This window comes from Poecilia mexicana, unplaced genomic scaffold (genome assembly GCF_051168715.1).
Source record: "Poecilia mexicana isolate PSO_F unplaced genomic scaffold, ASM5116871v1 scaffold_6, whole genome shotgun sequence".
NCBI lineage: Eukaryota > Metazoa > Chordata > Actinopteri > Cyprinodontiformes > Poeciliidae > Poecilia > Poecilia mexicana.
In genome coordinates, this window is record NW_028263375.1 from 4,510,931 (window position 1) to 4,526,487 (window position 15,557).

Consider the following 15,557-nt stretch of genomic DNA (forward strand, 5'->3'; position numbering starts at 1 on the left):
TTAAAGGTTATTTATTTTTAATCTGACAAACAAGTCAAATTGGAACGCACATTAAAAATCTTTTATATATATATATAACTGTATAAAAAAGATTTAGAAGATAAAACATCAAAACTGTAATAAAACCCTGAAGTATGTTCAGAGCATGCTAAATAAACAAAAATTAGGTCATGCTATGAAATAGTAATGCAGACACGTGGGCGGAAGTCAGCTACGTCATCACAACAGTAAAAGCAGCCAGTCCGTGGATGTGACACGCTTACAAATCCGTGGAAAACAACCGACAGCAGCAGCAGGGAACCATGATCCGGCCCCAGCAGCGTGTCTAACCCGCTCCCCGCTCCAACACCGCCGGATCCTTCGCCGTTCCTCTCCCCGCACCGAGTCCGCGGAGGCTGCGGCGCCATGGTGGAGCAGTCGGACCGAGCCCCGCTGCTGGACTGGGAGGAGATCCCACCGCCCGACCCGAACCAAGCGGCCCAGCCGCCGCCTGAGCCGCAGCGGGAGGACGACACCGTCGCGGCGGACAAACGGACACCGATGTCCGGTACGGGGTGGAGCGGCGCCGTCCCCGCCGTCACCGCCGTCCCCACCGCCGTTACCTACAGCCCCACACGGAACATCACAGCTGTGGTTGTGAGCAGGGACAAGCCGCCCGGGTGCGGCTTCGCTCGCCAGCAGCCTCCCGGTTCGACCCTCCCGTTCCCCGGGGTCACGGCGCGGGGTCAGTGGGAGGAGAAGGACCAGATCGTGGCTGTTTTTGTGGTGACTTTTGATACGAGATCAGGTGAGCGAGTGAACCATGAAACGAACATCATGTGATCTCTGCCATAATTTACTGGATTTTATGTGTTAAAACAAAAACATATTGATTAATATTTATTCAGGAGAAGGTCAGGGGTCAGCGACCTTTCAACCCAAAAGTCAGTATCACGTTCAGTTCAGCTACACATTTTTTAGAGCCACAGAAACAACATGACTAAAACAAAACAGCTTGTTTTTATCATTCCTATAGGAAATTAGAATGATGGAAATTAATTTTAATACCATTTTCTCCAATAGGGCATGAATTGTTATTTTTAATAGAAAATGAGGTAAAATTTACAGAATCAACCAATCTTCAAAAGAAGATTGCATAACAAGAAGGATGTTCCTTCACCCATTCTATTCAGTCTTTCTGGAAATGTTCTGCATATATGCAAGGCCGGATCTAGAAGGATGTGGATCCCAGGCCCAATGGTGTCACCAGAAAGATATGGAGTTAAATGGGGCCCATAAAATTAGTTATAGAAATAATAATAATAAAAAATAGAAACTTGAAAAACTGTTCAAGACTACTTTTCAGATTCAAGTTTGTTTTTTCAGTTACAGATTTTTTTTCAGTTTAAAACTTCTTGCCATGTTTGGTGTGGGGGCGGGGCCTGAAGCACCAGGGGCGGGGCCTCATATGACAGGAGGTGTGAAATCATCACAGCTCAACACAGCAGCTGGAAAATATTCCCAGCTATTACATTCAGGAACCGGGAATTGGAAATGTTTTTAAAACATCATCAATATTTGATTGGTTTTGAAAAATAACATGCTTCACCAATTTAATCTGCTTATGTCAACAGACGACAAAAAATTTATTCAAAACTCCGCATAGCTGTTATTTTTCAAAACTAATCATACAAACATAGGATATCACTTTTTTCCCTTTAGTTTTAAAAAATGCTCTTAAGTATCAAAATTTTGTGTTTTGAGATCAATTTATGGCCCCAATTTAGCTCCATAGCTCTACACTTTGCAGCTTTGGATCCTCAAGTGGCTCTTTGGCTCATTTAATATGTTACATGATGAAATATTGGCTGGTTTTTTTGTTGTTGTTTATGTGCTGTGGCCCCCCCAGGCCCCCTGGTTAACCACCCCTGTGCTATTTTTAAAAATGGTTTTGTGAAATCCTGCAGCAGAAATCTGAACCCTGTTACTCATTTGTGCTTTTTGTGTCGGTGGACACTTTTGTTTGAATCACCTCTGGTCAGTGGTTTAAAAAAACAAAACAAGCCATTTCTCTAAAATTTCTTATAATGTAATTTAAAATCCAACAGAGATAAAGTTTGAAAACGAAGCAGCTACAAAATCATTAAGGAGGAAAAACTGAGACTTTGCTTCTGGTTAATGTTCACTCAAAGTCACAATCTGACTCAGCCTTTTCGTCAGAGGTCATGAACTCTTGAATTTATGAGGAACGTCCAGAATTAGAGGAAGTGTCCCAGAGGAAAGTGGAGGCAGGAAGGGAAGTGACATCACTGTCTGTGTGTGAATGGCAGGGAATATGGTGGAGTGGTGTCTCCCTCATGACGTCAACCTGGACGGAGTGGAGTTCAAGTCCATGGCCAGCGGCTCCCACCGGATCACCAGTGACTTCATGTAGGTCCAGATCCGGTCCCGTCCGTCAGAACCGCCCCCCCGTTTCCACCCCAGCTGATTGTTTCTCTTCTGCTCAGATATTTTCGTAAAGGGAAATACTTCGGGCTGGCCTGCTTCGCCAACATGCCGGTGGAGAGTGAGCTGGAGCGCGGAGCGAGGATGAAGTCCGTGGGAATCCTGTCTCCGTCCTACACTCTGCTGTACCGATACATGCACTTCCTGGAGAACCAAGTCAGGTGAGGCTGTGTGTGTGTGTGTGTGTGTGTGTGTGTGTGTGTGTGTGTGTGTGTGTGTGTGTGTGTGTGTGTGTGTGTGTGTGTGTGTGTGTGTGTGCCTGGGCCCCAGCCTGTCTGCCTTCTTTCTTTATTTCTCACCAAACTTTTTCTTCTTTGTGTAAAATGTTCTCATCCATTAAACATGAAGTCGGTTAGTGTCTGTTTCTCCAGAGTCTCAACACAAAGCATCTAGAAACCTTGACAGCATCTTTTCTCCTCTCTTCTATAACTCTGCTCTTCTTCTACAATAACTTGACTCTCGCTGTGTAGAAATAAAAACAGCCGCAGGAATCCAGCTTCCTGCCCCTCACTGGTTATTCAGCTTGAGTTTTCTGCTGCACAGGTCCGTTGTTGTGTTTTAGGCATCAAGCAGACGCCTAAATAAGCCGTCACAGTCAGCAATAAATCAATTAATCGCTTGATAAATGAAAATGGGAGCAATCATTTCCATTTGCATTATGTAGTTCACTTAATCTTTAGAGAAGCTGCCATTTAATATTGGAAAGCAGCCATTTTGAGAAATGCTGCAAACATTTGACACAATGTGCAAAGGAGTTTTCACTTTTTTTGTTTTTAAAAGTCCTGTCTGTGAGTTTTGCCTGTTTTCCTTGTCTGAGGCTGCAGACATGTTTTGTTTTATTGAGACTTCATAATTCAGCTTATTTATTATTTCAGTTGTCTTATTCGTTTATTTTGGCTATATAAAATATCTTCCAGTTCCAGTGTTAGATTTATTTAGGAATTTAAAGTTTATTGATCTTTGATAATGACAATATTACCGTTTATTGCAATAAATAATAGTGCATTAGCTTAGTTTTGTAATTGTGGAATGTTTTATAATTTTAACCAAAACAAATCAACACACCTTTAATTCTGTTGTGCAGCATTATTCTCAGGTCAGAGTGAAATAAATTCAGCCATAAATGCAGTGAACTCTGGACTTTATGAGCTAAAGATTAACAGGCCTGTTAACCAAGATAAATGATGAAACTGGCATAAACATTTACAGATGCAAACAAGGCGGAAACACTCAGGCGAAAAATAATAACTGAGACTCTGATAAAAGAGTAAAAACCAAATATTCAGAAATGGATGCAGAAAAAGTATTCATAGTCTGAACCTTTTCAGTTTCCAGTTGGATTTTCTTATAATTTTATACAGCAGACAAAGTCAAAGTAAAGTCTGACTGAAGTGGAACAAAAAAAAGGTTTCAAGCTTTTTTCCAAATAAAATGTATGATGTTCATTAGTACTCAGCTGCACTGAGTCAATCCTTGGTGGAATCAGCTTTTTCCTTGGCTGATTTTCAGATAAGATCGGTTTTTCATGTAAGCATCAGTCAGTTGTCGATCAGCCAAAATGTAAAAAATCTGTGCAGATTTATCAGTGCGTCTTTGATAATGACAATATTATCGTTTATCGCAATAAACAATCGTGCATTTGCACTATTTGCCTAATAGTGCTAAAGCATTAGGTTCTGTTTTTATTTGCATCACCTGCTTCAGCATCACTTTGTGCTGGTTCTTAACAAACCGTCCAATAAATACACAGACATTTGTTAAAAAATTAGAAACATTTCAGTACTTTTACCGGCAGAGTGTTGCACCATCAAAGTGGGACATAAAGTTATGATATATGGATGTAAACGAGCTTTGAAAAGGAAAATGAAACATTTGAGATAAAAACAACTCAAAACTGATGCAAATTTATAAGTGTGAACAACTAAAACTCAGGAGATTTTGTTAGATGTCTGCACATTTTTATTTAATTTTTATTTTTGCTAGATGTCTGCACATTTTTATTTTCTCTTCCAGCACAAATTTGTTGAATAAAATCACACAACGAACACAGCTTCAGTGAATCACTCTCACACCTACGGCTGTTCGGTGTGACAGGATGCTCCACCTGTGAAAAGATGTAAAGGAATTATTTAACAGCTGTTCTAGCAAACTTGTTGTGGTTCATGATTTAAATCTGGATGAACTTTGACCTGATTGCATCATTTGTTTCCTGCTGTTTGCCTTGCAGACACCAGCTGCATTGTCCAGGCCAGTACTCGCCGCTGGAGGCCTTTTACGAGGATAAGAAGGCGGTTCTGCCGCCGACAGGAAACGGTTTGGTTTCGTTGTGCCCAACCTGGACCGTCTCCTCCATAAACCGCTGCATGCACCCAGAGATGAAGGTTTGAAAACACCAAACTCACTCATTTTACCAGAGAAGCTGCTGCTAGACGCATGGTAAGAGAACCTTGTCCCCTGCAGATCACCCACCCGGCTGGCTGCATGTCCCAGTTCATCCAGTTTTTCGGCGAGCAGATCATGGTGCTGTGGAAGTTTGTTCTGCTCCGGAAGCGGCTCCTCATCTTCTCTCCTCCGCCCATAGGCGTGGTCTGCTACCGGGGTGAGCAGCTGGAGCCTGAAAACAAGGCCTTTCAGAGCCATTTGTGGTCACAATCTAAACCCATTTCCTGTTTTTAATCTCTGTTCATCACTGAAGAAATGGTTTATGAATGTAAAATTATAGATGTTCTGTACGGGGTGACATTTGTAAAGTTACATATCAAAAGTTGACGGCAGTAATTTGGATTATTTTGCATAAAGTAAGAGGAAAAAAGTGGGGGTTATTTGTCAGTTTCAAATTAAATATTTTAATTAGCAATTAGAAAACGCATTATTTAGAGTCAAAACAAATATTTAATTGGCAAGCTAAATGTTTACTTAGCAAGCTAAATAATAGTTTGTAAACTAAATATTTATTGTGCTAAATATTTTGTTCAAAATTTAAATAATTAGCTCCAAACTAAGTATTTAGCTTGAAAGCTGAACTAAATATTTAGCTCCAAACAAAATATTTTATTAGCACACTAACTATTTAGCTTCAAACTAAATACTTAGTTAGCAAACAAAATATTTATTTTGAAGCTATTTAGCTTGCTAATAAAATATTAAGTTGGTAAACTAAATATTTAGTTTAGAACTAAACATTATTCAGTTTGCTAGCTAAATACTGAGTTGGCAAACTATTTAGTTTGGAGCAGAATATTTAGTTATATAAATGTCATTTAATGAATGAATAACATGTGAAATAAGACTTTTAAAAACGAACCCCCTCTTCTCTTCTCATGACAGGCTAAATAGGCCAAATTATTTTTGAGTCTGTAACTTTCCAGTGCTTCTGCTCTGGGTGTCCTTGGATTTGACTGTTCCCTTCTGCTCCTTCAGTGTACTGCTGTTGCTGCCTGGCTAATGTTTCCATCCCTGGAATCGGTGGTTCTGTGCCTGAATTACGGCCGTTTTTCTACATCAACATTGCTGACATCAGCACCCTGGAAACAGAGTTTTCATACGTCGCTTGTGAGTTTCGGCACAATACATTAAAAAATCCTCTGTGGTTCTTATGTTGTGTAGAAATTAGCAGGTTTTTCTGTTTTTCAAGGCACCACAGAGAAGATTTTTGAGGACAAGAAGGAGCTGTATGACGTCTACATTGATAACCAGAATGTGAAGACGCACAGAAGCCATCTGCAGCCGCTGCTCAGGCTGAACGCAGCGGATAAGGAGAAGTACAGGAAACTAAGTGAACAAAGGTACTAAAGTATTATTACACAGCTGGCATGTGAACAAAATACATTTATTCCTCTTAGTTGCCATTTTTATTCATTTAATTTCCTGTTTCTCAGACATTTTATGTGTTTTCGACATTTTCCAGACAGATGCTGCTGTACTCTCAGGAGGTGGATGAAAACTGCACAGCGAACGAAGAGGATCTGTTCATTTTGTGAGTCCAAGGAATGTTTTACTTTTCATGCGTAATTTAAATGATCACTTTAGAAATGGCTAATTTCAAAATAACTTCCTCATTTAAAAAAATAAGTTTTAATGCTCACTTATGTTGGTTTTTTGGCTTTTCTGAAAAAGAGTTGATGTGTTAACGGGGAGATGGAAACATAACTCCATTCTCCATATTTCTCAGATGTGTGGTTTGCAACCTCTGCTTCCTGTTAAAGGGGCAGTGTAAGCTAAAACCGACTTTTTTGAGCTCCTCATCATGTTATGAAGTTTTTCCCTCATCTAAAACAAACCTGGAGTGTTGCTTTGATTGTTCATGTTTGAGAAATCCTTTAATCTCCATGGCAACCATTCAGCTTCGCAAAACCTGTTGGACCTAGCCCCGCCTTTGAGACACCGCTCCTCCCCCACTCAGCTCCTTCAGACTAGCCAGCAGCAATTAGCAAACACTTGGTATTTGCCAGTTATAGGAGCTGCTGCTCAGTGAAACTCTGGTAAAAGCATCTAAAAGGTTAATAGAGGAGCCATGTTGTGATGACTTCCTGAAGGTGGAGCTTCAAAAAGAGGAAGAATTCTTAAAGGGAAAGAGACCCAATTTAAGACATTTAATTACAAAGTCAAATTTATTTTAAGTCAGTTTTTAACGACTGAAGTTATTATAGTCATTTAATTGCGCTGTGAAATGGCACCGTGCTCCTGGAAAACGCATGCGTACTTTGAGAACAAATCTTAGATATTTTAATACTGATGTTGTCTAAAAATGTCTGCCAGGTTCTTCATGGAGCTGAACAACCGGATCTTCCAGACCCTGTGTGAGGTGGCGGGCAGCTCTGACCCCACCATCACTGCTGACCACATGAGGGCCATGGGGCTGGACCCCCAGGGGGACCGCTCCTTCCTGGAGGACCTGCTGGAGGTTTACGGCATCGACGTCACGCTGCTCATAGACAACCTCTGCTGCTCCTAAACCCCCCACCTCCACCCATCGCCTCCAGGACAGCAGCCCCCCCACAGAGCAACACACTGGAAACACTGCCCCCATGTGGGGGTTTTAATCTGTTCACCTCTGGGTTTATGGAGCCGGCCCACTGTGGGTGATCTGGACACTCAGTTGGGGAGATGATTGTTGGATCCTGGTTTGACGGTTCAGAAAGTCTCAAAGTTGCATTAGGAAAAAAAAGTTTCTCCCCCACTGGAGTTAATTTGTCTACTTGGATTCATTTCATGGGAAATTAAACTGACTCAAACCCCTCAACATGCTGTGAACTTCTGGTTCTGGTAAATCTACTTTATTCTGCGTTTCAGAAAGGAAGCAATATGAAAGTTAAAAACTTTTTTGTAAGCGAAAGGGAAACGAATGAGACTGATTCTGTTTTATTACTGGAAGACGTGAATATCATGAAGCATCCAGTCATGAGGAGGATGAATATTATTGTTTCTGGGCTTTTAATGATGTTTTAACCTGATTGAAAATACAAAATATAATTTCTATTATCTTTAAATATAAAGATTTATTGGGTTTTCCATCATAACACGTCAATCTGTTTGAGATGAACTCCTCTTTCATTTTCCCTGTCATATTTAAAGTTGTGGATTTTGGAGCAGAACTAAGACTAAAAGTAAAATCGCCTCTTTATGGAAAATAGATTTTCCAAAAATTACTTTGTCATAAACAGAAAATTTGATAAATTGATTGATCGATGATGGTGTTCAAAATCAATGGCTGAAATTTTGTGAAATACTTAAAACCTGGTAATCAATCAACTTAAATGATTGATATAAATACCACATTGGGAAGGAGTCATTTAAATTCAGTAATATTTCAAAACATTTATAAAGGAAAGCTAAACGTTGAAGACTGATATATCAGTCTCATGCTAACAATTCAAAACCCATTCAGCAGCTCTGCTAATCCTCCTCATTTGCTTTTGCCGCTCCTCTTTAAATATCTTGCGTTGGAGTTGGGAATCATGAATGAAATATTTGGTTTGAACTTCCTCCTTTTCAGTTCCTCTTGTTGCCACAGTTGGCTTAATAAAGGCTCTAAAATGAACAATTTGAAAAAGGACTTCAACTGAAATGTCATTAATTTTTGAGCCTGTTTAAAACTGAGAAATTCACAATAAATTCAATGATATTATTAAAAGCCCCAAATTAACATGACCTTCATGACTGAAAGAAAGAGAAAGGCTGTTAATAAATACTTTAAGCTTTATGCACTTTCACCACAGGCCGTATCTGCTGGTCTTTCTTTGATTACCAGACCAAAAGGATGGGTGCATTCTGGGAAATGTAGTTTTTAAAACATGTTTTTGTTAAAGTTTCACATTTGTGATATTTGTTGGAGGTTTTCAGTGAACATGCACCACATAATTTTAATGCTGCACTCTGTCAAACACTGGATTATTTCCTCTCACACACACACACACACACACACACACACACACACATGTTTGTTTTGCTATCTTTGTGGGGACTTTCCATTGACTTCCATTAATTTCTACTCATTTCTACAGCCTAAACCTGACCTTTACCCTTTTCCTAACCCTAACCATCACATACCTAACCCTAACCCTAACCAAAACTCAATTCATACCTTAGCCCTAACTCTGACCCCTGACCCAAAAACAGGGTTTCCCCTCGTGGGGACCAGGCTCCGGTCCCCACGAGGAGCGATTGGTCCCCACAACGTAGCATATGTCAGGAAAATCGTCCCCACAAGGTATTACAAACAAACGCGCACACACACACACACACACACACACACACACACACACACACACACACACACACACACACACACACACACTGTTGTGCTTAACTGTAACTTTTTATATGATGGGTTTATGATTTAAACTCTTGAATTAGCTGGTTTCAGGTGTCAACCAGATAATGTAACATCAGAATCTTGTTCGCTCGTCGTATTTTGTTGTTTGGGGGCTGATGCAGGAACTTTGGCTGCCTCTCCTCCAGGCTTCGGAGACGGGCTGGAGGAGCTTTCAGTCCTTCGGTCATTTTGATAATTTCAGTGATTTGTTCCATGTTGGAACACAGGAGGCTCACAGTAGAAACTGCATTCCAGTTTCAAACTTCTAACGGTCTCGCTATCGACTGTTACAAGCATCGCTTCTGTATTTCAAATATATGGTTTCATTTTTTTAACCTTTATGTGTGATTTTGAGTTGGATAAAAAGGAAATGCACTAATTGTGGCAGTTAAGCTTTATTTCAAATTTGGGGCCTTAAAATGTATTTTTTTCACAGAAATGCTTGTTTGTAGTTTTAAGTTTTGATTGCTGAATGTCTCTACACCGTGCTTCGCGTTAGCCATCTGCAGATTTCCTATGACTGCTTTTGCTCTACAGCTTTAATGTAAAAGGGAATGTACACACACACACCATGCACTGGACACATCGCCTTGTCTGTGTGGAAACCTCCACGGCTGTGGACAACAAGCTAACCGTCTCAGCAGAGGCGTTGCTCCAGCATCCACGCAGCCGTTTTCCTGACTGTATTGTAAATCCGGAGCGCTCACCACGTAGCAGTGAAGCCTCCACCAGTGTGAAACACACAAAGCCCTGCAGCATGATTACCTGTCAGTTTCACTGTAACACAAGAAAATACTGATTCTGGTTCAATGTTATTAAATCCCACAGCTCTCCCTCTCAACAGTTCGTCGTATTTCTTTCCATAAAGCATCCGATGATAAATTTAGCACAATAAACTCACACAGGAGATACAATAACCTGGTGTCAAAATAATAAGGTGTTAATTTGTAAAGTCAAACATTAACAGCAACAATATTCAGTTTATCAAACAATTTTCTTTTAAATTTTAGCCATATTATTTATTCATTTATAAATGTCAGTTTCAAACTGAATATTTGGTTATCAAGCAAAATATTTTGATTTAAAAGGAAATACAGACATTTATAATGGATCTACAGCTATAGTGACCTGCAGGAGTTTATAGAAAACTCAGCTTTTTATTTAGCTTCATAATAAATATTTAGTTAGAAAGCTAAATATAAGGACAAAAAGTGAACACAGTAAATACGAACCATATTCGGTAAGTAAATAAATCTGAGATCTGCCATCATTAAATCACCTTTGAGCATCGCTTCGTGTTTCCCTAAGAGACGGATAAACGGACGCCTGCCGCGCAGCCTGATCCGGCACCATCTGTCCGATCGGATCCGGCCCTGCCAAGCGGCTCCTTCTCATCCAAGAGATGCATTCCTCTTTCCTCTCTCATTTCAGCCCAACTCCCTCCCTCCTCCTGCTTATCATTTAAATCAGATCTGAACTGGAAGCTTTAAAACCATCAGATGGACACAAAGATCCTCACACTGAACTGGACAGGGGAGATTTTTTTATTAGAGTAACAGTTGTAAACTATTCTGTAAGACATGAATCTGGGGTGCAAACACAGAAAAGCCTTGGTCCTTTTAGATGCAACAGATTTTCATGTTGCCATGGTTACAGTTAGTAAAGGAAACCTCTCAAATAAGGAGCTTTTTGATATTCTGTCCTTTTTTAGTCTTCCTTCTGGGTTTGTTTGTCGTCACTGCGGCTGTGAGATGAGCTCCTCTCTTCGCTCGGCGCTGATGAAGAAGCGTAGTTTCCTAGGCAACAGCCGGACCTCTACGGGCATCGCCTCGTACTCCTCATTGTCGATGTTATAGAAGCCGGCGGCGCCCTGCAGGAAGCGAGGCGCACGGTTACCAACGGATTTCAGAGCAGATCAACTCACACACATCTGGTGAGACTTCCTCACCTCCGGCAGCGTCAGCCGGCAAACGCTGGCCTCCAGTTTGGTCGAGTTTTCAGTGAAAAGTGTCGGATCCTTCACTTTTTTATTCCTAAGAGAAACAATGTGTAGAGTAAAAACATGGAAGTTCATTTAATCTGCTTTGGATGAGCAAAGACACCGACCCGACAGAGATGAACTCGCCCACAGTTTTGTTTCCTGGCTCAGCGCAGATCATCAGAGAGTCATTTATCCGCTACAAATACACACATAAAAATAGGGTTTAATGATATTTATAATAGCAGAAAAGATTGAAAACATTAAAGTAATTTCCTTCTGACCCGCTCTGCTGGGTTTTTATTGTGGGTTTGGATGTAGAGCTCTGCTGTAGACAGCTGCTGCTCCTCCCACTTCTCTGGCTCTTCTGGTTTCAGAGGCTCTGAGGAATAAACCAAAACTTACTCTGTTAATAACACTAACCCAGTCAAGCCAGTGGTTTTCAAACAGTGCCCCCTGCCGCCACCAGGGGGCGCTGTAGTCGGCCTCAGAAAGTTGGTGGAAACGTGAGAAAAATCTTAAATTTGTCATCATAATTTTCATTTTGTTTTTCAATTATTTTAAAATAAAATACAAGTTAAACTAATTGATTATTTATGTCATTTCTGATGCTCATTTTCTGATTGGCTGCCAGTCAAATTCATGAAGCTGCTTTGCTCCTCCAGCTAAGAAATGGAAAAGTTTCTGACGAGAAAAAACTAAAGAAAATACAAAAACATAAGAACTGTGGGATTAAAATAGAATGTGATGTGATTAATGTAAGATATTGTATACTTTTTTTTCTAAGGGGATTACAACGGAAAAAAATGTACTATCTGGTAATAAAGTAGTAATATATTATCTGATAATAAAAGTTACAGAACTGATCGATGTTAAAACCAGATGGTACAAGGTTAGCATTTATACAAAATGAATGCAATAATTATCCAAGAGTGAATAAAACTATTCTAAAAGGTGATGTTTATTTGGGAATGAGGTTAATGTTCTTTTGGGGTCCATGGCATTGGGACGTTTGTGAACCTCTGATTTAAACATGAACACATGACAACGTGCCTTCAGCCGGAGGGCTCCAGTAGTTTTTCAGTCTGCGGATGATGCGGTGCAGCAGATTAGGCCTGGGGGGCCTCTCAGGGTCCAGATCAGGGGGCCGAGGTCTGGGAGCCAAGAGGGACACCGAGACGTCATGGACCAGAGGCCACTCCTACAAAACATGAACACAACTAAACATGGTGGTGGCAGCATCATGCAGCTCAGCTGATGGGAAGAAGGGAGGAGCTAAATAATCCAGAACAATCACCTTCAGCAGGAAAATCACCCTAAACATGAAGCCAGAGGCATTATGGGTTTGTTTAGATCAAAGCTGTTAATGTTTTAGAACGGCCTAGTCAAAGTCCCGACTTAAATCCAGTTTAAAATCTGTGGTAAGAGTTGAAAATGATGAGCTTCTTTGTGTTTGGTAGTCATGAAATCCCAGTAAAGGCCATGAAAGGGGACCCATTGTGCAAAATTCATTTTTTGACATTTTTATTCTTCCTTTTGGGTTTCAACTGCATCTGAAAATTAAGTGGTTAGAAGAAACATCCAGTCAGGATTTTCTGGCAATAAATTTATGTTTTTTGTTAGAAATAAACTAAGTGGTGCTGTATCGTTCCCTAGCAACCCAAGCTGAACTCCAGCACATTTAATCAACTGGTTTTATCACTGTATGCAAATTACAATGGCTGCTGGAAAAGACAAGTGTTTTGTTATTAACTTATCATCCAGAAACCACTTGCTGCATTCTTGTTGGTTGTGTAGGAGGCTCCACTTCTGCTTTTCAAAGATGTACATTTGCATAATAGTTGCAGTAATTTTCTTGTCTAAACGTTGAGTTGGGGGGCGTGGCCAGCAGCAGCTAATTTGGATTTAAAGTGACAGAGGCCTTAAAACAGCTCATTATGAAAGGATCTAAAAAAAGAGATTAAAATCTTATTATCTAAGAATGATTTTGTGCAAAAAAGCTTTATAGCCCATAAAAGCATAATACCACAAACACCTTTAAAGTTTGTGGTTGTAAAATGACAACATGGGAAAAAGTTCAAGGGATTTGCATACATATGGACATAAAATAAAAACACAACACAGTAAGTAATGCCTAGTTTTCTTCAGCAGTGGTGGAGGCTCACCCTCAGGGTGTGGAACCAATGAGCCGCGTTTGTCTTCAGGGGTCCGAGGTACCAGTATCTACCCGGAGAGAAGAGCTGTCAGAAAACCGTTCCTTGTTGCCCAGACTCATAATCTGCTCCTGTCTGCATCATTTTACTTGCTGATCTTTGCGGCGACGTCTCTGAAGGCGCCCCAACGCAAACCAATCAGAGCAAACACCGGCTGCTCCTTCTCTCCCTGCAAACAAACATAAAAAAATGTAAATCTACAACAAGAATTATCACTGTAATGATAAGAAAACAAGACATCTTTAATAAAGATTCAACTGGTTGTTTTTACAGCAGAGTATTAGGGCAAAGCTAAGAAAAAAGGTTAGTAAGAATACATTTTTACAGCATAACTTAATTGTTGTACTATGACTTTATTGTTGTAATTCTAATTAATTCTCATATTTTAACAATTCTCCTATTATTACAACTTTATTCTTGTAATTTTACAACTTTATTTTTGTAATATTACAACTACTTTCGTTATGTTCCGACTTTATTCTGGTATTACAACAGCTATATTTTCATAGTTAATGTTTTTCTTAGAATGACCCTAAACACTCTGTTGAAGTTTTTGACCCAGAATAAATTCAGATAAAGTTATGGAAGACGTTAAACTGAAAGACTTCCTCACTTTGATTTGAAGCACGTCCACAGGGACCGTCTCTCCTTTCAGGATGGACAGCGTGGCGGCCGTGATGTCCCTGAACGTTTCACAACGGAGACAAAACAAAATGCTCCAGTAAGGATGGACGGAAATCAAAGTTAATCTTTTTCCAACATGCAACTTCTTCTTCTCCACTAAAATTAAAGGTTTTCAACATTCCCCAGAAAGAGATCATAGTGCTGCATGGCTGCTCATAAGAGTGTAAGGAGCTAAGCATGTATTTGTAGCATGAAGACAACAAGTTCGCTTCTGCCGTGCAGCAGGATGGTGGTGCTACTTACTTGACTTTGTTGTCACTGAGGAAATGAAGAGATGGACTCAGGGAATTATGGGAACCCAGAGGAATGAAGCCTATTGGTGTGCTACTGAAGGCCTCCTGGAGTCAGATGAATCATTTCAGTTTTTCACTTAGTGAGAACAGATTTATTATTATTATTATTTTATTAAACCCACTTGGTCCGGCCTCCGCAGTAAACCTGTGATGACCTCCTGCAATGTGCCGTCACCTCCAGCCACGATCAACATGTCTGTCTGCTCCATCAACTCCATCAGCTTCTTAGCCTGACCTTCATAGTCTGTCTGTGGAGGAGTTTGTAACCGCAGGGTTAAACACCTGGTGACACCAACATGTAAAGGCTGCTAATAAGAGCTGAGAACGACACCTTCACTACTGTGATTTCCACGCCAGCCAGGTGTAAAATAGGAGCTGCATTCTTTTCAAATAAGTTGTTGGCTTTCCTGAAGAAATTAAATTAAGGTTGTTTTTAAATACAGAGTACAAATTTGATTTATGTAATAAAAATTGCGCAGGGACTCTGACTGTCTTACCCGTTGGAAGCTGCAGGATTCAGAATCACAGTTGCTTTCTTCAGTCTCTCCAGAGGCGCGATGTGCTGGCGTCCAAACTCCTGACGGAGCAACGATAGTTAAGGGTTTTGTAGTTGGTTTTTGTTGAGAATTTAAAAATATTATTATGAAGGAAACTTACTCTGGCCAGTTGACAGGCCTCTCTGCGCACCACACTGTCACTAGTAACACACAAGTTGAAACCTTTAAGCATTTAATTAAACTAAAGTAGAACATATGGACGGGTGTGAAACCCACCAGTGTTTACCATACAGCCAGTACCCTCCGTAGGACAGGACACACACAGCTAACGTGGATTTCTTCCAGTGATTCCTCAGAGTCCGAAACACTTTAACAATCCGAGCCATGATGGTTCTCACACTCCCATCCAAGCTGTATCAATGAGGCGCTACATGGGATTACTTAAAGACATGATTGACTGTTTTAACTCAGCGGTCACAGATTCACCGCTGCATGCACATGATGGTGTAACGCCAAAAGAGTACGGACCAAAACCAAGCGGAACTAATGTCACTGAATCTTGTTGCTTGGTTTCTATATTCTAATACACGTTTC

At 40.4% G+C, this 15,557-nt stretch overlaps 2 protein-coding genes across 2 annotated transcripts; one reads left to right on the forward strand and one right to left on the reverse strand.

Moving 5' to 3' along the window:
• Window positions 1-185: 185 nt before the first annotated feature.
• dennd11 (DENN domain containing 11) lies at window positions 186-10,139 on the forward strand. The gene is made up of 9 exons (XM_015010989.2): window positions 186-787; window positions 2,310-2,409; window positions 2,487-2,645; window positions 4,712-4,865; window positions 4,945-5,083; window positions 5,905-6,036; window positions 6,119-6,269; window positions 6,392-6,460; window positions 7,243-10,139. Exons 1-9 carry the CDS (start codon window positions 406-408, stop codon window positions 7,436-7,438), a joined length of 1,482 nt encoding a protein of 493 aa, XP_014866475.1. The 5' UTR covers window positions 186-405; the 3' UTR covers window positions 7,439-10,139.
• Window positions 10,140-10,824: 685 nt separating this feature from the next.
• On the reverse strand, window positions 10,825-15,497 carry agk (acylglycerol kinase). The gene is made up of 14 exons (XM_015010995.2): window positions 15,240-15,497; window positions 15,124-15,163; window positions 14,964-15,043; window positions 14,798-14,873; window positions 14,589-14,714; window positions 14,417-14,511; window positions 14,103-14,172; window positions 13,579-13,658; window positions 13,442-13,499; window positions 12,330-12,477; window positions 11,561-11,658; window positions 11,405-11,475; window positions 11,247-11,331; window positions 10,825-11,168 (listed from the first exon to the last, which is right to left on the reverse strand). Exons 1-14 carry the CDS (start codon window positions 15,347-15,349, stop codon window positions 11,034-11,036), a joined length of 1,272 nt encoding a protein of 423 aa, XP_014866481.1. The 5' UTR covers window positions 15,350-15,497; the 3' UTR covers window positions 10,825-11,033.
• Window positions 15,498-15,557: the final 60 nt, after the last annotated feature.